General features: G+C 32.4%; 3 protein-coding genes across 3 annotated transcripts; 1 reads left to right on the forward strand and 2 right to left on the reverse strand.

Annotated features, from left to right (window-relative positions):
• Positions 1 to 230: 230 nt before the first annotated feature.
• On the reverse strand, positions 231 to 4,781 carry LOC112757486 (ABC transporter G family member 15-like). The gene is made up of 9 exons (XM_025806063.2): positions 4,530 to 4,781; positions 2,879 to 2,958; positions 2,236 to 2,697; positions 2,026 to 2,148; positions 1,813 to 1,944; positions 1,454 to 1,732; positions 1,104 to 1,376; positions 920 to 1,027; positions 231 to 651 (listed from the first exon to the last, which is right to left on the reverse strand). The coding sequence occupies exons 1-9, from the start codon at positions 4,765 to 4,767 to the stop codon at positions 289 to 291; spliced, it is 2,058 nt and encodes a 685-aa protein (XP_025661848.2). The 5' UTR covers positions 4,768 to 4,781; the 3' UTR covers positions 231 to 288.
• A 3,031-nt stretch (positions 4,782 to 7,812) lies between these two features.
• On the reverse strand, positions 7,813 to 10,670 carry LOC112758297 (short integuments 2, mitochondrial). Its single transcript, XM_025806920.3, has 6 exons — positions 10,230 to 10,670; positions 9,916 to 10,135; positions 9,709 to 9,779; positions 9,169 to 9,265; positions 8,697 to 8,914; positions 7,813 to 8,156 (listed from the first exon to the last, which is right to left on the reverse strand). Exons 1-6 carry the CDS (start codon positions 10,503 to 10,505, stop codon positions 7,917 to 7,919), a joined length of 1,122 nt encoding a protein of 373 aa, XP_025662705.1. The 5' UTR covers positions 10,506 to 10,670; the 3' UTR covers positions 7,813 to 7,916.
• Positions 10,671 to 15,267: 4,597 nt separating this feature from the next.
• On the forward strand, positions 15,268 to 21,256 carry LOC112758645 (kinesin-like protein KIN-14L). The gene is made up of 19 exons (XM_025807355.2): positions 15,268 to 15,445; positions 15,541 to 15,616; positions 15,845 to 16,002; positions 16,157 to 16,303; positions 16,422 to 16,680; positions 16,849 to 16,952; positions 17,036 to 17,107; positions 17,324 to 17,431; positions 17,657 to 17,731; positions 17,941 to 18,022; positions 18,157 to 18,252; positions 18,352 to 18,525; positions 18,618 to 18,724; positions 18,889 to 19,229; positions 19,316 to 19,566; positions 19,682 to 19,845; positions 19,943 to 20,589; positions 20,710 to 20,885; positions 20,968 to 21,256. Exons 2-19 carry the CDS (start codon positions 15,550 to 15,552, stop codon positions 21,033 to 21,035), a joined length of 3,096 nt encoding a protein of 1,031 aa, XP_025663140.1. The 5' UTR covers positions 15,268 to 15,445; positions 15,541 to 15,549; the 3' UTR covers positions 21,036 to 21,256.
• Positions 21,257 to 21,903: the final 647 nt, after the last annotated feature.

The raw sequence follows: 21,903 nt of genomic DNA on the forward strand, positions 1-21,903 counted from the left end.
TTTATCCTACTATATATAAAAATTTCATTTCTTTTTGTCTAAAATAAATTTTGAAGATGCTATTATGATTAAAATTTATTTATTTTTATTCTTCATTCTTCATAATATTAACTATATTTATATAGGTTAAAAATACTTGGTGATATAAAGAAAAAGTTTATGTGATATAATATAAATTTTCTAACAATAAAAATAGATATATATCTTTTAGGGTTTTGAATATTGTAGTATTTCAATTTATTCATACTAGAGAGGCAAATTTTACATTAGAGACAAATAAGAAGTGAACTAGGATATTATTGGAGAGGTAAATCCATGTTGAGATGAGAAAGGATATAGGGAATGGTGTCTCTTGGTAGCAATATATTTGTGATTGAAATTGAGATTGAGATTGAGTTTGAGTTTGAGGGAGGATCTTGTGAGTAAAATGGTGTGAAATAGTGATGAAGCTCTCTCCCTATGCTTAAGAACCAAGAAAAACATCAATCTGTATGATATTAACAAGCAAACTAAGGCTCCTATGTCCCACCATTTTGAATAATCTGTTCTTATTCCAAACATTTCTTCAAGTATCACTTCACCCTTTATCTTTCTGTCTCCTGGCATCATTCCTTCAAATTCAAGTCCAATCAGGTCATTCTTGTATTGCCCCTGCTCATCAGTTTCACAAACATATGTAGTTATGTATTAGCATCCTCTCAAACATTCTTATATAAGTGTTCCTCAACTTGAATATCCTTGACTCTTGATTATGTTAAAATATTGTTTCTGTTATATATATAATCATTCGTGTATCAGAACTTTTATGACTTAAAAGTCTAGAATTCGACAGATTAAAGGTAGAATGTCAATATAAGACAAAACGGATTCATGCTTCAAGTTCAGAAAAAGACTCCTGCCTGATGAGGCATACTAGTACCTGTATTGACCAAGCGATATAACTGATGTAGGACATGGGATAGCGCCAGAAGAATTTCGGAATGTCAATCATTCTTCGAAATGCATTTGATGGCATCATCATCAGTATCTATATACATATAAGAGCATAGTTTGAGTAACATAATTAACTAGATCTTGAAAGAGATGAGAATTTGGTTGCTTACAGTTATAGCAGCTGATGTTCCAATAGCAAGGAGCTGGTTGGAAACAAGAGCAGCAACTAAAAGCATGCACCCTTCTGTGACAGAAATGCTGCAGAAGAGGTTTATGCAAAAGTAGCAGTAATGAGAGAATCCAGGGTGAAAATTCACCATGTGGTAAAGTGTTGTTCCTGAAGTAAGGGAAATGAAAACAACAAAAGGAAGTGACGAGATGAAACTCGAAAGAACATAAACTGCCTCTCCATAATGCCTTCCGAATCTTTCGCGCTCGAAGACCTGTTATTCGATCAGTTAACTCGCCGTTTGATGTAGGAAGATACAATACAAATGTCTATTTGATTTGTGTTTTGTACCTTTAAGTCCTCAAGGAAGAAGGGTAAGCCACCAATGCACAGAAAGATCATGAAGCCATAGATGAATCCATCAATCTTGCTTCTTGATAAGATTGCACTATTACTAGTTCCTACATTTAGATAAAGAAAACCAGCACACACTGATACTAACATGTAGAACAGAATCCTTAACCAATAGTAACCAATGTCTCTGGTCATGTTAAGGAATGATCTATGAGTCAATGTGCATAGCTGCTTCAGTGTTCTAGTATCATATGCCCTCTCTATTGGAGGTTCTTTCTGCAATCAGAAGAAATTTATTTAATTATTTCAAGAAAAAATAGAACCAATTTAGAAAGGACAAAGGAGTTATGGCTTACTCTTAGTTTGATTTCTCTGATCTTTTCCCTTGCATTTGCTAACTGCCTAGAATTCTTGAAACAGTTTATAAGTTTCCATTTAATCTCCTCTGTTGTCATATTCATTAGAGAATTCCATGATGATGGTGCTTCCTAAACACATAATGATAATACTAATAATGAATAGAAGAAAATATTGATACATAGATGAAATTCATGTGACTATTGACTAACATTATTGGCATTCTTGGACTGTATCAAAGTTAGAACACTATCGAATTCGGGGCTGATGCAACGAAGGAAGTGCTCAGGAGGGTTCTTTCTTGTTGGACAAGGAAACCCTGCATCTTCAAAGAACTGAATTGGAAGAACAGAATTTAGTGAAGTTTCTCAAATCAAATACTTGTTAAGTTGTAAGTAACTTACAAGAACTTTATTTAGTACCTTAACAGCTTTAGTCCTTTCTCCAAAATACACAGTTTCGCCTCCTGCGAGGATCACCATGTCATCAAAGAGGTTGAAAACTTCACTGCTAAGTTGGTGAATGGAGCAAATAACAATTCTGCCATCATGTGCAATGCTTCTGAGAGATGAAATGACAAAGAAAGCAGCAGCACTATCCAATCCACTGGTAGGTTCATCAAGCAAAAGTATATGAGGCTGAGTTAAGATTTCAATGCCAATGCTGAGTCTTCTCTTCTCTCCTTTACTTATTCCTCTTGAATGCCAATTCCCAAGCCTGCTCTCTGCACAATCTTGAAGACCCATTTCGTCGAGCGTCTTAGCTACAACCTTGTCAATCTCATCACTGGCCATGTTTGCAGCAAGTCTCAGATAAGCAGCATATGTGAGTGTTTCCCTCACAGTTAGTGTTCCTAAGAAATGGTCTTCTTGTGTTACATAAGACTGCAACAATTTACAATACAAATTCAATTTGGTTAAGTTTGAATCATAAGAAACTAATAATATGTATGTTCCTTGCATTGTAAGTAATGATATATAATAAACTAAACTAATAACACAATTGCACTGAAAGAACATTACTAAAACTGGGTTTCAAGATTCATAATTGTAAATAGAAACTTACAAGATCTCTAGAGGATGTGGTTCTCTTAGTGCCATTCAGTAGCACATTTCCAGTAATGCTGACATTGCTTGCAAGTCTTCCTGTTGTGTTTGAAAGTTAATTGGAAGCAAACAAACAATATTAATTTTCACTAAAATCATGAAAGAGATGTGGACTCAGGGAGCTTGTCAAACCGTATTTTACATCTATAAACTAAGAAAGTATAATATTGTCAAAATATAAGAGAAAATTTGTGTACACTTTGTGAAAAAAAGATAAAAAAATGGACTAAGGAGGGAATGGTTTTATACTTTTATGAATATGGAGTTTGTATTTTAATATTGCTAATAGATCTCAAGAGATCAAAGATGTGTGACATATTCAAATTTTAGGTTTTATAGAGTTTAATTTTTAAGAATTTTAATTTTTATGAAAACTGACGTAAACAGGACAGTTATCCAATAAAATTCATGAATTAATATGGCAATAAATTTAAAAATTAATTGCTTTTGTTGATATAACAATTTACAATTAAAATGGGTCAAGTCTTCGGTCCAGACTGTTTACCTGTTTAAATAAAATTTTTTCTCTAAAATTATACTCGTTTAAATTTTAAAATAAACGGAATGAGTTCAATCAATCTGAAAAAAATTGCAGGTTAAACAAATTAGCCCGTAGTATTTATAATTTTTTGTATTTTTTAAAAAATATTACTTTTTTCAATACTTTCCTTTTTTAGATTTGAAAACTTGATCCACCAACTAAAAATTAATTTGTTTACTATTTTTGTTATAAAATTGATCTTTTTCTGTCATAAAATATTTTTGAGTCTAAAAATGAAATCTTTATCCAAAAATAAATGAATGGGCTGAGATTTTGGAAAATTTTTCTTTTAATTTTGGCCAGTAGTATAAATGAATGGGTTAACCTATTTGACAATATTTGAATAATCTTTTACTTATTGTATTAAAAAAACGAAAAAAAAAAACCTTTTTAAGAAAATTAAATTCTTAATAATATTTTAGTCGTTAGTCTTTAAAATTATTTATATACTCTTGTAAAATTTAAAATATTTAGATCAAGTTGCTTAATTTTGATTTTTCTAATACGTATATCAATTATATTAGTAATTTTTCTTCAATTATTATTAAAAATGATCCGATTTAACAAAGTCGTAGATATCAAAATTGTCTTTTTTTTTTAAAGTGAGACCATAGGTGATAAAATACACATAGAATACAGGTTATGATCCATTTTTTGGCTTATGGACAGTTAGACACAAATAATGAAGTAACAATCGGTAAACCCATGAAATGAGTAGATCCATTTTTATAGAAAGAAAAACAAATCAAAGAAATAAGAAAAAACAAAACAAAGGGCAGCCATTTTATAATATGACATGATGAAGTGTTTTGGTGTCCCAATTATGCTTAGAAAATTATCAGACAAAGTAAATTATACATTAATTATTGGATACTTTCACACGTCAATAATCATCATAATGTATCTAGATTTTTTATAGGAAATTGGTAGCAAGGTAAATGATGGTAAGATGCCAAACCACATGAAGAAATAACAAATTAAATAATGATTAAGAAATCATGTTATGTAAATTAAAGCATGAATTAATTAACACATTAATGATGCAATTAATTAATTAAAGTGAGCATACCAGCAAGAGCATCAAGGAAGGTGGATTTGCCAGCACCAGAAGGACCAATTAGAGCCATGATTCTGTTTGGTTCAGCATATCCACTTATTCCATTCAACACTTTCTTCCTTCTTTCACTATTATTACTGCTCTTGCCGCTGTTAATAACCACTGTCAATTCTTCCCAAACCAAGCACACTTCCCTCCTAATAACAACATTATTATTTTCATTCTCCATCACTTCTGCATGCAACTCCATTGCTGGGGAATCCACCATAGAAATACACATATACGTGAAATAGTGTGTGTATGTAACAATCGAAGTGACATTTGTATAATCTATATAACTTAGCTATTGCATGCTTCATTATGGCACCGTATGGGCACGATTCTCATTGCTTGAAAAGTCAACCCGCCTTTTCAAAAATAAAAATAATAAAAATATTTAATAATAAAAAATATTAAATAAAATAAATTTTAATTTTTTTGGTCTTTTTAACATTATCAATAAAATAAAAATTTAGCTAATTAATATGTGCTTTTAGGATACGCACATGATAAATTTACTATTAATAGAAAAAATTTTTTATTTAATAGATATAAAATAAATACTTTAAAAACTTAAGTTTTTTATATTTTTAATAAAAAATTTAATTTATAATCTTAATCTATACCCTTAAAACATATGATAAATAAACCTATAAAATAAATACAGTTAGTTTGGTTTGTGATACACTAAAGTCAAGGTAGAAAATAGAAATCACATTTTGCCAACTTCAAATTTTTTTAGCATAATGAGAGATTATTTTCTATGAACAATCTTAATTACTCCGACCTTAAAAGTTTTAAAGAAAATAATCGAATATAATTAAAGTTATTGTTCAATTAAAGCATGTAAACCAGTAGTGATTTACTGATCTTATGAACCTATATATGAAATTTAAATTGAATGATGATATAAAATACAAAAGGAAATAAAAAATCCATATTCAAAAACAACATTTGTACAATAACCCAGACAACAATGTATAATGTATCATTATATATTTAACATTTGATACTTTGATTTGATTGAATGCTAAGTTATACCACTATTCACTTTAAAAGAGTGGTAGAGACTAGTAATTTTTATAATTTATAACCATCAAATAATTATTAATAATATTTTTAATGATATAAGATTTTATTTAATAATATAAAATTATTTTTTTTACTAATTACATATTAATCAGAATTTAATAAAATTATTAATTTTTAAATTTTTTTATTCATTTTATTTGGTGATATAGCAATTAATGAATTAAATAATAAGTGAGAAGGAACCAGTCTCTATAAACCATACAATTTATGATGGTATGAATGAACTCCACGTGACCAAGTTCACACACAAAGCTATATGTGTCATCAGATTCTGAATTTTTCTGATTCATTCCAATCTATCACAGATCACAGATAGATATACATTGATATGATGCATTATTTTCAAGTGGCTGTGTTTTTCCAAGTCCGGCAAATATTAAAGTAATTGGAAAAAGGGTCTCTTTCATTTGATAAAGTGATATTTAAATATTTGTAGATATGGCAACCGCCACAACAGTAGTAGGAGTAGTACACTCGAGTTCCACTTTGGATATGTATGTAGGTATGGTTGCATTGTGTCACACAATCTCATAATATTCTTTTGCAGAGTTAGACCGTCAATGGAAATCATTACATACATTGCATTGCATTGCACCTCTCTCTTGTATGTTATGAGAGTTAAAGCCACCGGTTTTTTTAGTCACTTCATTCATTTCTCTAATGTGAAGAAATTATTATTTTAATATTTAATAAAACATTATTTATCCGCTAAAAATTACGCTTTTTATTTTTGTTATGGAGGCGGGATTGGGGTAGGACGGGGTTATGGAACGTGTGTGAGCATTACCAGATTGTGGTGTCAGCTAACAACAAATCGGATGGTCCGAAAAGCATTGAACAAATCGAACCATTCGCATTGTATTTCAATTCAAAAATATTTTATAATAATTAAATCGGACCATCCGATTTGATTTTCGTATAATTAAAAAAAAAAATAAAACATAGGCGGTCCGATTTGCTGCCTCAAAAATTTAAATTTTTTCTCCTTACAAATCGGACCGTAAATAATTCGGACTATCCGAATTGTATCTTACAAGAGCAGAAAAGAACTGCCCTACATTATGGTGTAATATCACCCTTCCCCATAACGTAGCATAACACGCTTAAAAATTCCATAACTAAATTAATCAGCCTAAAAATTACCTACTAAAATAGTCATCATATAATTAAAATTAATTGGTAGAATAGCTTACTCGTTTACTTATGTATTTGTGCATAAATTATATATTTAATTTATTTTTAAAATATATTTTATATTTTAATATATATTTTATATACTTAACTGAGTAGTTATTAGATTAGATAAATTATTATCCTATTACCACTTAATAATTAAACCATAAATATAAGGCTGTATATCCCAAAATATTAGAGTCTAAAATGAAGTAAAAAATTTGACACGCCAGAAAAAGGAAGACACACATTCTTACATTGAAATTAAATGGTGAGAGATTTTATTTTATAGAGAAACTAGATGAGTCCACAAACAACGAAGCTGTTATTCCACATGGTATAATAATTTTTTATTTTATCAAAGAAAGGTAGTAGATTTGGATGAAATTCAAGAGATGTAAATTAGGATAGTTATTTTCGGTTATTTGGTATATAAAGTGAGCTTTTAACTTGAAACTATGAATTTGGAATTAGATACATTATTTGGCAAAAGTGTATTGAAATTTGAACAGTGGCTTATATATATATATAAAAGGAGAGGGTGTTGTTTGGTGTTAGCAAAAGAAAGATGTTAATAGAGGGTGTTAAGTGGAGATAAATTCTTCTTTATTTTTTAATTGTTCTTTCTTTGTATGTTTTTGTAATTTTCTAGACCTTGCTTTGTTGTTGATACAGGATTCTTTGTGTTTGGCTTTGATTGATTATTTATCCTTAATGACAATGGCGAAGGAGATTTTTAATTAATTAAAAATCAGTCTCTTTATCTTCCTCCCCTTCTTGGGTCGAAGTTGTAACTCAATAATAAAAAAAATGTTGCCAACTAGTCTACTACTCCAAACGAAAATGTAATTAGGTATTTTCATTTACAATAATATTTCATATCTTCAAATAATTATTTTAAAAGATTAGTTTAATTATAATAGTTATTAAACGAATAAAATGTTGATAGACATAAAAGTACAAATCTTAATTATAATCTTGTTAATCAAACTGAAAGGAAATTCAACCTCCAACTATATATTGCAGAAAATCTTAGAATTATAGATTATCAAAACATATGGTACAAATGGGGAGAAAGGGAAGGTGGTGGATCTTTCATGATACAGGAACATCATCAAGAATGAAAGGTCCAAGTTTACCAGCTCTAAATAAAGTGAGAAACTTCTTGGATACCATCAACCTTGCTTCTGATGCCTTGTGAGGAATTTTCATTGCTTTCTGCAGTGCACCAAACTGCAGGTCAATGAGGCCCTCTAAGTCATTTTCATCTTCTACATTGCCGTCGAATTCTGTTAGCGTTGAATACAGTGCACGCTGAACTTCCATTACAAGGTCCTGTGATGGATGGCTCAAGAACAAAATTAGGTAAAAAAGATCCATGTATATATAGCATGGCAGTTAACATTCATATACAGTCCTTGCCATCATCTCCAAGCATCCAATGTCAAAAATGTATTCCAATAAAACCCTTAATCAGTGGCTTAAGACGTGCAATAAAATGCACTTCAATCTCTTTTGCACTTGCAGTAACAAAGGTTTTCTGCTAATTGTTAAAACTCTTGATTGTTTCTCAAATAGGTAGCAGCAACATATAGTTGCACTACAAAATCACTCAAAATATTAATCAATGAAAATCCCTCAGGATTTAAATCAAATCTCACAATGTAATAATTAGCATCATACAGGATTAGATATCATAGTCCAACAGTCAAATCATCAGAAGCAAAAGTATTCTCCATTAAATGAGGTTAGAAAACCTTGAGAAGTGTTATGGAATTTGGAATTTATTAACCAAGGTTGGAAATTGGAAACTGAGAGCATCATAGACTGTCATGCACAGAAGAAAAAAACCAGAGAAATGAAGTCATTTCTTACCTCAACATAAATCAAGTGAGATTTATTTGGTAGATTTCTTGTCTTTGGCTTTAGATTTTTCAGACTATAGTCAGGTTTTTCTTCAGCATCATATTCAATACCATCTATTCTCCTATTATTTAGGTGTTTCCAGTGAAGTGGAGTCCCCCGGGTATCCAAAACTGCCAGTAAGTATTGTGCGATACGCTCCTCACCCACCACTGAATCTTTCACAGAACCTATCAATGCAACAACCAAGGTTAGATGAGAAAAGCTAGACTAGCATATGTGCAACGGACACATGTAGTCAAGAAGTAGCTCATGCAGATAAGATCTTACGAAATTGCTGAGAAGTTCACAAATTGAAGGACGAAATGTTCATGGAACAGTTTTATTGGAAATTAAGAAAACAACTCTTTTTTTATTTTCTTTACTTTTTTTGGGGGAAAAAAAGGGTGTTAGGAATTATAACTTCAATTGCTTGATACATTACCTGCAAGAGCCAGCCTTAACCCTGTCTCTATGTCTGAGATACTTGGAACAAGCACCCCTGGGGTATCTAGGACATATATGCTGGGTTTTTGTGCTATCTGAAACATCAAGTAAGATGCACATTTCATTATGAGAACCATCAAGTCATCAACTTATCATAGAAAAACATGGCAGAGCAATTATAGAAACAAAATATTGGAAGCACTGACTTAATCATATTACAAGAATTAACACAAAACACAGGTACTTCTTTATTACCCTTCTAGCTTTGTAAACAATATTTCATTCAAACAATAACGACAAACTTTCAGCATCCGGGACAGACTGGAAATCTAGACTAAACTCAAGTTTGAAGTATATCCACACATAAAAGCAAACTACAAACCATTTCTGAAACAATTGAGATATACACAACTTCTAAGCTAAAAACCAATAAATTGAGTGACACTAATCACCACAGAAATCCCACATAACAATAAAACTCAGTATGCAAAGTTCATTAAATCAACTCAGAAAAAGTGGGGAAATTTAACTACAAGACCTTAAATCCAGCAATATCTTGGGTAACACCAGGTAGTGGACCTACAGCAGCTCGCTTCATCTTCTCCTGCACTATGGAACCAAATCTAACCATCACCAGATGCAAACCCAAACCAAAATGAACCTTTACTCAAAAAAAGAATTCAATTAGCACATTCTATTATTTCCATCACTATAAAATATGTTCCAATTTATCATCATTGATTACCAGGAAAGCGAGACTGCGCAATTTGATGAATGGAGTTAATCAACGCAGATTTTCCAACATTAGGAACACCAACCACCATAACCAGCAGAGTAGGTTCCCTCGAAATCACTTCCTTCAGCTTCAACTCCGCAAGCTCCAGAAGCTTCTTCACTGAACTCTTGCTATGCGCATTTATCGGAATACAATCCTGCTTGCACCTCGCAAAATAATCCACCCATTTCTACACAGAAATTAATCATAATTTTCCATTAATTCACGCATAACTCAATCTACGTTGAAAAGAAAAGAAGAATTGCGAGTTAGTTTTACTTTACGTGCATGATGTTAGGGTTGGCGAGGTCTTTCTTGTTGAGAGCGACGACGCGGCGTTTGCCGGAGAGGTGAGGCTGGAGGTCGGAGTTGGCGGAGGAGAGAGGGATGCGGGCGTCGCGGACTTCGATGACGAGGTCGGAGAGTTTGAGGCGGTGGCGTATGGCGCGTGTGGCGGCAGCCATGTGTCCAGGGAACCAGTTAATGGCTCCTCCGCCGGCGTTGAATCCCATGTCTCCTAACCCTAACCCTTTCTTCAGCAGACTTTTCAATCCCGCCATTGTTTCTCTGTGTGGCACCGTTTCGGGTGGTGGCGGTGGCGGTGGCGGTGTCTACTTCCACTTCTCTTATTTTTATTTTTTATTTTTTTTTCTGTATACTTCTTTTATTTTTATTATTATCATTTTTTTTTATAAGACTTTTTTTTTGGTGTAGAGTTTTCTTCCATAAGACTTGAAGGCTTTCTTTTTTAACCGAAGAACGAAAGCCCAATGGGCTAGCCTAACCAAGCCCAATGGGCTAGCTCTAACCAAAACCATTACGAGAACTCTTAGAGAAACAAAAATTAGATTATAATCAACTCACACTCGTATGCTTAAACAACGGTGTATCATTCTTTAGATTGAAAGATTTTGTAGGCAACCAATTAAAAAAATAATATAAACAAAAAAAATATATAATTGTCAACTTCTTAATCACATCACTGTTGTAACAATTAGATTTATATCAAATTCATGCTCCTTTTAGGAAGCTTGGTTGCCTCAAAACAACATTAAGGTCGTATTATTTATCTTAAGATTGTAACTACATAACTATAACCATAACTATGAATATGATATATTTTATATGATATGATATGATATGATGATCACACTTCAGTTAATCACTGTACTAGGTCGCAACTGATTTTATATATCAATCAATCACTAATATATTATGTTAATGTGACTATAATAATATTAACAATCCTATCAAATAATAATAACAACGACAACGACTGCATTTTCCTTTAAAAATTCATAGACACCCTAGATCTACGTTATTATTTTTTGTATTCTGTCATTTTTATTTGTTATCTTCAGCGCTATTTTTTATTTCCAAAGTTAATTCTTGGTTTAAAAGTATTATTTGAAGCGACCCAACATTATTGTCATTAATAGTATTTAATGTTTATTATAATTGCTTTCAAAATTATACTTATACGGTGATAAAATACTAAATAGGTTTAATTATTCTGTAAGTCCCTATAGTTTCACCGAATTTTCAATTAGGTCTTTATACTTTTTTTCTTTTCAATTGGGTCCCTCTACCTTTTTTTTTTTTCAATTAAGTCCCTGCCGTCAGTGTAACATTTGAGATAACAGAATATTCTTGATAAAAAAAGAATATTCTTGGCAATTAGCTGTAGAGGCTTGGTGAACTAATCTGAATTTTTTCCTAATACCCAAATAACCCCTCGCATTTCATTCCCAAAAAAAGAAGAAACCCTAAGTTTCTCTCGTCTTCTCCGTCTCCTGCCTCCGTCGACGGCGTGTGTCTGCCATCGACTGCAACGGACGGTTGCTGGTGTGCCCTCCGTCGCTTCTCTCTGCACTGGGCCCTTGTGCGTTGTTGTTGTCAGAGGTCTTCTCCACGGTTTGTCCGGCCAAGGCGTCTTCGTTCCGTCACGGTGAAAGCCCTCGCCTGGAGTCACCGTGCCGCACTTTGCCGAGCCTCCGACCACGCCTCTGCTCCGTTTTCCTGTAGTCGAAGTTTCTGCAAGTAAGTGACAAAGAAAAAAGCTTATTTTTTTTCAAAAAAAAAATGGCATTGTTTGACTGTTGTTGCTGTGATGGTGGTGCTTTAAATGGATTCTGCTTCTATTTTTATTAAATGGATTTTGCTTTTAATGGGAGATTTGTGAAAGTGTGATGTATGCTAATGGTTTCAAATTATGAAAGTCTGAACCTTTTTTTCAAATTATGTGATTGAATGGAGCTACTATGGCATTGGATGATAAATTTTATTTATTCTTAGAATGTTGATTGTTGTGACTGTGATGATGTTGCTTTAAATGGATTATGTTTCTATTTTTAATACTTGTAGTGATGGGGGACTCGGATTTTACCATAGACATACACCATGGTGACAAGTTTCATGATTTAGGGAACGGGCTAGAATATTTGGGGGGAAAGATGTTGGAAGATATGCATTATAATCTCGATGAATGGAGTTTGCAAGAAATAGTTAGTGAGTTACAAAAGTTAGGGTACAAAGGGTATGCCAGGATCTGGTACTGTGAACCAGGCTGTCAATTGAGCTCGGGTCTCAGAGAGTTGATGAGTGATGGAGATGCCATGAGAATGGGTAGGTTATTAGTGTCGTAAACTGTTAAGCATTGCTCGGTGTATGTTGTTGATGGCTGTAGAAAAGGTAATGGTGTTGAGATATGTTCGAATGATAAGGACTATGTGCCAAGTGAAGCTGAGTACAATGAGAGTGGTTTCATAGAAGTAGAGGTTGAATGTGAATCAGAAGCGTCTAGTGAGGAGGATAGATTTGATGACAGTGCAGACGATGGAGACCACAAGGATCATTTTGGGTTTGAGATTGAAGATGAAAATGATGGTGGAGTTGGAAATGCTTTTGGGGGGTTTGATGGCCCTTTAAATGAACATGACAATGCTCAAACTGCTGGTGTTGATGCTGCTATGAATGACGCCGCTGTTAGGGATGATGTTGAAGTTGGAGAGATTTTCGAGGATTATGAAACTGAAGATATTGATAGCTATGAGGGAGATTCGAATGATATGATTAAGAAGAGAAGATATCCTAAATACAATGAGGCTGAGATGAGTAGGGAATATGTGTTTAAGGTGGGATTGGAGTTTAAGTCACTTGGTCAGTTTAAGGATGCTATTAGGGAGCATGTTCTGTTGAATGAAAAGGATATTAGGTATGTCAAGAATGATAAGGTTAGATGTAGAGTGGGCTGTAGAGGAAAGAAAGGGAAATGTAGGTGGATGGCGTTTGCATCCAAAGTTGGTGGTTCCGATTGCTTTCGGCTGAAGACCCTTAACGGAAAGGACACTTGTAGACGAGATTATAGCGATAGGCTTGCATCAAGTAGTTGGGTGTCTCAGAAGATTGTTACCAATATTAGTAAGGGGGAGGAGATGAAGATTGCAACAGTAATTCAGAGCATTCAGGATAAATACATGGCTAATATTTCAGTCACAAAAACTTATTGGGCGAGGAGAAAGACGAGGGAAGAAGTACATGGCAGGGATATTCTACAATAGGACCACTATTTTGATATTTTGTATAGGGACTCAATTGAAAAAAAAAAAGGTACAGGGACCCAATTGAAAAGAAAAAAAGTATAAGGATCTAATTAAAAATTCGGTGAAACTATAGGGACCTGCAGAGTAATTAAACCTACTAAATACTAATATATAAAAAATAGTTTGAACTTCTCATATAAGTCTTAGATTTTTCTTTTATCGAAATAAATAAGTACTTTTTTATTAAGAAAAATAAAAAATATTATTCGTACACCAAAAGTCATCAATGTATTTGTGTATAAATATATGTGTAGTTTAATTTATTTTTAATATGTATTTATATTTCAATATGTATTTTATACTTATAGCTGACTTTTGTAACTGATTTTAGTGTACACGTAGTAAAATAGTAAAAGAGTAAAGCACTCTATAACTAGTTAAATAACTGGTTAAACTAGTAAGAAACAAAATTTCTTTTTATGATAATCTTAAAACTTATAATATATGAATATTAGGCTGTATTTGTTTACAAGCATAAGACACAAAACAGAAACACAAAAATATAAAATCGTGTTTGACAGATAAGATATAGATAGAGATATTATATCCAAAAAGTCAAAAACACTAACAAGAAACAAAATTTATTTTTAATTTTTTATTCTTATTAATTTTTTATAATTATATTTATTATTATTATATTTTAAAATTTATTAAATAAAAAAATAAAAATAAATTAAATTTTCATAATTTATTCTAATTTATCACCAAATAAAATATAAGAATACTAATTTATATGTTTCTGTCTTTTATATCTTATTTTTAATGTTTTGTCTCAAAACTAAATGCAGCCTTAATTCTTATTTGCTAGTAAATAAATACTAAAAAATTCCAAATTCATTCACCAAAATAAAGTATAAATTATAATTTTATGAAATATATTATATTAATTTTTTCACAATAATATATATACACATATTATAAGTTAATTTTTAGTAAATATTATCATTCATTATTAATTGACAATGTCACTCTTCTATTATATTTTATTATCAAATTATTTTCATGATAAAAAATTATCTTTTTTTTTATAAAAAATACAATAAATGAGGATGACTGGATGAGTGAATTTTTCGAAAACAAAAAGTACACGAAGAAGCATTATTAATTATTATAGGAGTAATAATATCACTCTCCTAAGTTTTAAAGTATATAGTTTTGTAAGAGGGAAAGGGGAAAAAAATCTGATTTTACCTTATATATATAAATATAATCATCAGTCAAGACATTTTCCCCCTGTTATTAATAAATTCATGTCAAAACTTTAAAGATTCCAAAGAATTGTTTATGACTAAGCTTATTAAACAATTTAACCTACAAAAATCTCTAAGTATTTATTAATTTCCATTTCTACGTATAAATGAATTTAATTTTAATGTATTATTATTATTGTAAAATAATTTTATATGTATATTTAATTAAATAATATTATATAGTAAAAATAATTATTATTTATATTGATTATATTTTATGTGAATAATTATTTAAAAAAAAATAAATATAATTGTACGGCTATATAAAACGTTCAGTGCATCAAAATTACACTCGTAAATATAAATATAATGGTCTGATTTTCAGAATGAGTATTTTCCCAATAAAACAAATCCCAACCGTAAGATCAGTTGACTCAGTATGCAGAACAAACGGTTGAAAATGCTCGCTGACCCCAATAACGTGGCCTTCTGATTTGAATTCAAAATCAGCGAAATGTAACGTTACGATTCCGTACCTCTCAGGTTCGGAATCCGAAGCTAAGCACGATAGTCCGAACCAAAAGCCAAAAACACTGTCCCATTAATCTGATCATCTCTCTTCATTTTTATGGTTTCTTTGTAATTTTACTGAACACCCACGTCAAAAAGTTTTCATTTTTTTCCTTCAACTTTGGTTTCTACTTTCAGGTTCTTGAAGAAAAATGCTTCTTTTTGTTTTTTAATCATTTCTATTTTCCTTTGTCACTGTCTCAGTCTTTTATTCCCTGCATGAAACATTGCAGAAGAAGAAAATGGAGAATTGCTTAAGAAGTAGGGTTCATGATTTCAACATGGCTTCAAGAAAAGCTGAAGAAGCAGGTTAGTTTGTTCGATCACATTGTTTCTTTTGATTTTGTGTTCAAAGTTTCATGCTTGTTATGTTTATTTGATTGGTGGTGGTAACGGTTTTTCCTTCTTCTTTTCATTTGCTTTTGGGTACAATTCCATATGTAAAAATACACATGAAAATTTGCACCCAGTTCTTCACTTTGCTATTGATTGATGTTTTATTCTGAAAGAATCTATCTGTTATGAAAAATTGAGCAGCTTGGAGACGCTATGAGGCAACACAGTGGTTAGAAAGCCAAGTTGGTCCTCTTGGTATATCCAAACAGCCTTCAGAGAGAGAACTCATTTCTTGCTTGAGAAATGGTCTCATTCTTTGCAAAGTCATCAACAAGATTTATCCAGGATCAGTCCCTAAGGTACTTCAATCTAATCTAATCTAATATATGGTTGCATTTTAGTATTAAATTGATTGGTTCAAATTGGGAAATTTGAGTTTTGCAGTTTGCATAATTGTTATTATGGATATTGGGCATATTATCTCATCTTTTTTGGATGTGATTGTTTTTTAAGGTTGTGGATAATCCGGTTGCTTCGCAATCATTTACCTGGGATTCCCAGCCATTACCGGCTTTCCAGTACTTCGAAAACGTTCGGAACTTTCTCGATGCTGCAGAAGAACTAAAGCTTCCAGCTTTTGAAGCTTCTGATCTTGAAAGGGTAATTTATTTAAAGATTATACATCTTTGATATGCATGTCCAACTGCATGCCAATTTAGCTTGTTTTTTGTAAACTTGCTTATGCATGTGTAAATTGTCTGTTATTTATTATTTTCAGGATAGTGTAGATATGGGATCAGCATCAAAAGTTGTTGATTGCATTCTATCACTTAAAGCACTTCAAGAGTTGAAGAAGACAAACAGTGAGAATGGATCCTCCAACAGGCACTTAAGATCTCCATTACTTATGCAGTCAGCCAGTAGAATTCATTCGAGAGCCGCGGCTGCGTTTCCCTCCGATGCATGTAAGCGATTGGATTTGTCTGCCACAGGGGAAAAAGTGCATTCTGTTGAGAATAATTTTCAGAAACGAGAAGGTTAGATCACTCAGTCTTGCTCATATATTGGTATCTAATTTTGCATCCTGTGCTGATATAAAATATATTGTTTTGGTTGCAAGTGATAAAAAAACTGCTATTGAAAGTGATTTCAAAGCATTCATACTCATATAATTTCATTCTTTCTAATTACTCTATTGGATGCAGAGGAAAATGTAGAATTACTTGTGAAGCTACTGGTTGATCGAATCTTGGAAGCCAAAGAAAATATGGATGGAAACTTTGCTGCTTCTCTTCGTAATGAAAACATGGTAACGATTTTAGTTTAAATTATCTCCTCAACACAATTGAGCTTTTTTATCTCCCTCATAATTATTTTAATCTTTGCTTGTAGGATCCTGTAAAACTATTTAAGCAAATCATGACAAACTTTTGTGGGGTAAAGCTACCGACGAAATCCTCTGAGGTTAGTTTGAGTCTTTGAGATGATCATTTATCAATGCTAAAAATTGTGAGATATACATAAGTAGTAGAAAACAATCATCCTTGGGGATCAAAATTCTGTAACTCTAGATTTGTTTTGGTCATATTAAGAAAGTTCTTTCATGTTCTATTTGTTAATATTTTCTATCTTTGCAATTGCAATGATATTTAACAAAATATTTCCTTGACTAAAACACAGCTGCCAACGCCACTAAATGATTCTACAAAAGAAAGAAGTAGCGTACCTCATTGTTGCACTTCCACTCCTCCATTATCAGATGTTTCATTAGTGCCTGAAAGTTCAAAGGTACCTTTCTGTGAAATATTAATTTAGAATATTTAGAATAATTGCCTAATGTAGTATTTACATAAAATTTTGCAATATTTGTATTTGTATATGTTAATATGTTAATGTGCTCACCTGAATATTGTTTCTGATCAACATTTACATCATTAATACTGTGATACTATTACAAATTCAATATAAAATGTCTTAAACTTGGATTCTGATGCTCCATTGTGCATCTCACAGTGTAATAGAGGTTGCACTGGAAAGTGCATTTGCAATCAGAAGCATCTCTTAGCACTGCAAGAAAAAGAACTTCAGGTAGACATTTGTAAATCTTTAACTGTTGCATCATTTGTGCTCTGCTCTAACTAGAAATTTTAATTATTGTTGAGTTAAGGTAGAAACAATTTAATAGATTACACCGACGTTACTACCTTCCCATTCTAACATACATTAAATACTACAAAAGATTTAGTGGTTTTCTGCATTTACTGTGATAATGCTTGTAACAAGCTGTGTTTTTTCAGGATCTCAAGACTATAAAGTTGAAAATCAAGAATGATTTTGAGGACATGCAATCACAAGTTCAGAGTTTTTTTAATGAACTCGGTATGAATAGCCATGAACATTACAACTTCAAATAGTTGGTTTTCTTTCATTGTTCTGATTGGTTGTAAAAGGATTCCCTTGTTTATTTGTTTTTCATGTAATTATTGAGCTGAAATACTGGTTTATGAATTCAGGGAGTCAAGTAGAGGATATAGCAACTAAAGCTGGTGGATATAACAGAGTAGTAGAAGAGAATAGGAAATTATTTAACATGGTTCAAGATCTGAAAGGTTGAACTTTTAAATTGCTTATTTAATTAATGGTCACTTTCTCTTTATATATTATTGACCAAAGTTAATTTTGTCAAACTTTTCAAATCCAAATCATAGGTAATATTCGAGTTTACTGCAGAATCAGACCCTCATTCCAGGCTGAATCCAAGAATATTATTGATTTCATTGGGGAGGATGGTTCTCTATTTATTTTAGATCCATCCAAAACATTGAAAGATGGAAGGAAACTTTTTCAGTTCAATCGGGTTTTTGGTCCAAAGGCTGGCCAAGGTAGAGTTCCACATGCTGATTACAGAAATTTTCCTTGCCCTTCCCTCTCTTTTACATCATTTTATTGAAATTTATTCTAACTTTGTACACAGATGAGGTTTTTAAGGACACTCAGCCGTTAATTAGATCCGTGATGGATGGATATAATGTTTGTATTTTCGCATATGGTCAAACTGGATCTGGGAAGACATACACCATGGTAAGATAAAAGAAGTATGATACGCATTGCATTGGTTCTTCCATATATTAATTAACGCGGACACAGACCAATGAAATAACAAGCAATGTCTGCTTACTATATATTGAAACTTAAACCAATTATATATCCATCTAATATTTTTTGTTTCTTCTTTCTTTTGGCAGAGTGGTCCATCAGGTGGAACCTCTAAGGATATGGGGATCAATTATCTCGCTCTTAACGATTTGTTTCGAATGTCTAATGACAGGAAAGACATTATGACATATGACATTTATGTTCAAATGGTCGAGATTTACAATGAACAAGTTAGAGACCTACTTGCTGAGGACAAAACAGATAATAAATTAGAGATTAGGAGCTGCAATGATGATGGATTAAGTCTTCCTGATGCTACATTGCGTCCGGTGACATCTACAACTGATGTTCTGACCCTCATGAAACTCGGTGAGGTCAACCGTGCTGTCAGTTCCACTGCACTGAACAATAGGAGTAGTCGTTCCCACAGGTAATTTTTAAAATTTTTTCAGACCCTATAACTTGAATTTAAATGTTTAATGCAGACACTGATAAAATAAAGGCTGTTTAATTCAGTGTACTCACCGTGCATGTTCACGGAAAAGATTCATCCGGTAACACCATTCGCAGTTGTCTGCATTTGGTAGACCTTGCCGGAAGTGAACGAGTAGACAAGTCAGAAGTCACAGGGGAAAGACTAAAGGAAGCACAATTCATTAACAAGTCTCTTTCTTGTTTGGGAGATGTGATCACAGCACTAGCTCAAAAGAATTCTCATATTCCATATAGAAATAGCAAACTCACACTTCTTTTGCAGGACTCCTTAGGTACACACTATTGAATTCTATCTTGAATTCTATTGCACAAGATTCTGTCTTGAATTCTTTTACCTTATAGAGAAAGTTTCTTTAATTTTTTTTTCTTGGAAATTTTCTGCATTAGGTGGTCATGCCAAAACTTTGATGTTTGCTCATGTGAGTCCGGAAGCAGATTCCTTTGGTGAAACAACGAGTACTCTAAAGTTCGCTCAGCGTGTTTCAACTGTGGAACTCGGGGTAGCACGTATGAACAAAGAAACCAGTGAAATTATGCAACTTAAAGAACAGGTAATGATTACCTTAAGCCACAAGAGAGTTAGTATCATAGGTTGCTGAAACTCGAATGAAGTCAAACTAAACCGGTTTTCCCTCTTTATGTGTTTAGGTTGAGAATCTTAAGCTGGCATTGGCAAACAAGGAAGCTCAGAAATCAGTGTTCAGCAGACCCAAAGAACCATACACTCCATCAGAGAAACCAACCATGAAAACTCCATTGCGTTCTAGAAGACTCAGTATTGAGAATTGCAGCACAGCGAAGGGCGAAAAATCATTGAATCCTGAGGATAAGGATAAAGCTGCATGTAAATCGCCTTCGTTTGTACCTCGTTCGAGAAGATTGAGTTTGGAAGGCTCCAAGAGCAACATCAAGAAAGACAGTGCGTCATCCGATGTTAGCAAGACTTTACAGTATGAGTCTGTGCTTGTGCAGAAATATCGTCCACCACAAGATCCAGAAGCTGCATCAAAGCTTTATGGACACTTCAGCAATGGCATGTCCAGGCCAGATTCGCAGGCCAAAGCTCCGCGAAGTCCTACAAGCATGACCTACCAAAAGAGACTGATAAAAGTAGATGAAGGGATCAAAATTCATCCTCTTGTACTACCTCAGACGCCGGAACCAACAATGCCGGATATCAATGATGTGCATAGTGTTATGCAGACAACAAAGGGAATAAGTAGCACAAATGGAAAAGGTTCCTTGAGAAGATCCTTGAGAACAATCGGAAAACTTATTAATGGCCCTGAAAAGAGGTATGTGCGTGTCGTGCGTGCGCGCGCGCGTGTGTAGCAGGCATTGTTGTTTTTTAAGCATGTCTATTATTATGGCTACTCTATAAAAAAAAAGTGTCAATCTTTGAATGTGAATTGCAGGAACCAACAACAGAATTTGGTTGAAGTAAAGTCTCCAATCAAAGGTGCTAGCCATGCAAATGATGTAAGATCATCGGTTACAGCTGTAGAAAGGACACAGAGGAGGCAATCACTAACTGGAATTCATGGATCCGGGCCGAATCGCAGATCTTCGCTAGGAGGGAAGCCGGTACCATGTAAGTTAAAACCTATAGAGCTGCAATTTTTCTATTAATATGTTTTGCAATTTCATCATTCTAAGTACAAGGTTATGTTTAGATGAGAAGGAGAGAAATGCTAGAACACCTCCTCCGGCAGCGGTGAAGACCTCAAAACGGTGGTTGTAGGAAGACTTCAAGAGCCAAATATCAATGCTGGGGTGGTTGCTTTGACTCAAAGAAACACCAACAGCTCCAAGCCTCCAACTTAGTGGATTTTGTTTTTTCTCTTCAGTTCATCAAATTTGGTGTTTAGAAATATTTTTGTAATTATGATACTAGGATCATGAAAAACACATACAAATTTTTGGAAAAGAAAAAGAAAAAATAAATAAATACAGCTTTTGTTCTATTCTCGTGCAATTATATGTAATCACACCCTTTTTATGTTTTTTGTATATATCTTTTTTGTATTAAATGTGATTAAGAAAAATAAAAAATAAGATATTTGTTTTTATCATACAAAAAAAATTACACAGAAAATAGTTAAATATTAATTCTCATATATAAGAAATACTCACTGTCAAGTGTCAACTTACTTTCTATACGGTTTTGAGTTCATTCCATATAATCTAGTTACTCCAATCCAATATATCTATGTGTGCTAATTTTTATTATAAAGTAAATATTTGTGTAGATTCTATGTTTGACTTTACTTTCTCAATCAATAGTAAAATTCAACACACAACATTTTACAATGAGGTAAAAATTTGGGTAAAAGATTTTACAAAAATATTATTCGTATACTAAAATTAGCCACCAATATATTTATGTATAAATATAAGTATGATTTAATTTATTTTTAATGTATATTTGTATTCTAACATATTTTATACTAATGGCTAATTTTAATGTACATCTAGTATAATAAAAAATTTTAATATAAATAACATACCTATATGTAACTACAAAAATATTTGTGTATATATTTGGGTATTTATATTTGTGTATTATTTATCTTAATTGTAACTTCATAACTATGACCATAACTATGAAT

Source organism: Arachis hypogaea, chromosome 16 (assembly GCF_003086295.3).
Source record: "Arachis hypogaea cultivar Tifrunner chromosome 16, arahy.Tifrunner.gnm2.J5K5, whole genome shotgun sequence".
Taxonomy (NCBI): domain Eukaryota; kingdom Viridiplantae; phylum Streptophyta; class Magnoliopsida; order Fabales; family Fabaceae; genus Arachis; species Arachis hypogaea.

Excerpts from the sequence above, each read along its gene's own strand:
- LOC112757486 (XM_025806063.2), bottom strand. The coding sequence starts at position 4,767 with ATGGAGTTGCATGCAGAAGTGATGGAGAATGAAAATAATAATGTTGTT. Across the intron at positions 2,149-2,235 it reads AAAGGACTAAAGCTGTTAAG|TTCTTTGAAGATGCAGGGTT; the intron begins GTACTAAATAAA and ends CTTCCAATTCAG. Across the intron at positions 1,377-1,453 it reads TCTTCCTTGAGGACTTAAAG|GTCTTCGAGCGCGAAAGATT; the intron begins GTACAAAACACA and ends ATCGAATAACAG.
- LOC112758297 (XM_025806920.3), bottom strand. The coding sequence starts at position 10,505 with ATGGCGGGATTGAAAAGTCTGCTGAAGAAAGGGTTAGGGTTAGGAGAC. Across the intron at positions 10,136-10,229 it reads CCAACCCTAACATCATGCAC|AAATGGGTGGATTATTTTGC; the intron begins GTAAAGTAAAAC and ends ATTTCTGTGTAG. Across the intron at positions 9,780-9,915 it reads TGCGCAGTCTCGCTTTCCTG|TGCAGGAGAAGATGAAGCGA; the intron begins GTAATCAATGAT and ends TTGGTTCCATAG.
- LOC112758645 (XM_025807355.2), top strand. The coding sequence starts at position 15,550 with ATGGAGAATTGCTTAAGAAGTAGGGTTCATGATTTCAACATGGCTTCA. Across the intron at positions 17,432-17,656 it reads TAGTGCCTGAAAGTTCAAAG|TGTAATAGAGGTTGCACTGG; the intron begins GTACCTTTCTGT and ends TGCATCTCACAG. Across the intron at positions 18,253-18,351 it reads CATGGTTCAAGATCTGAAAG|GTAATATTCGAGTTTACTGC; the intron begins GTTGAACTTTTA and ends TCCAAATCATAG.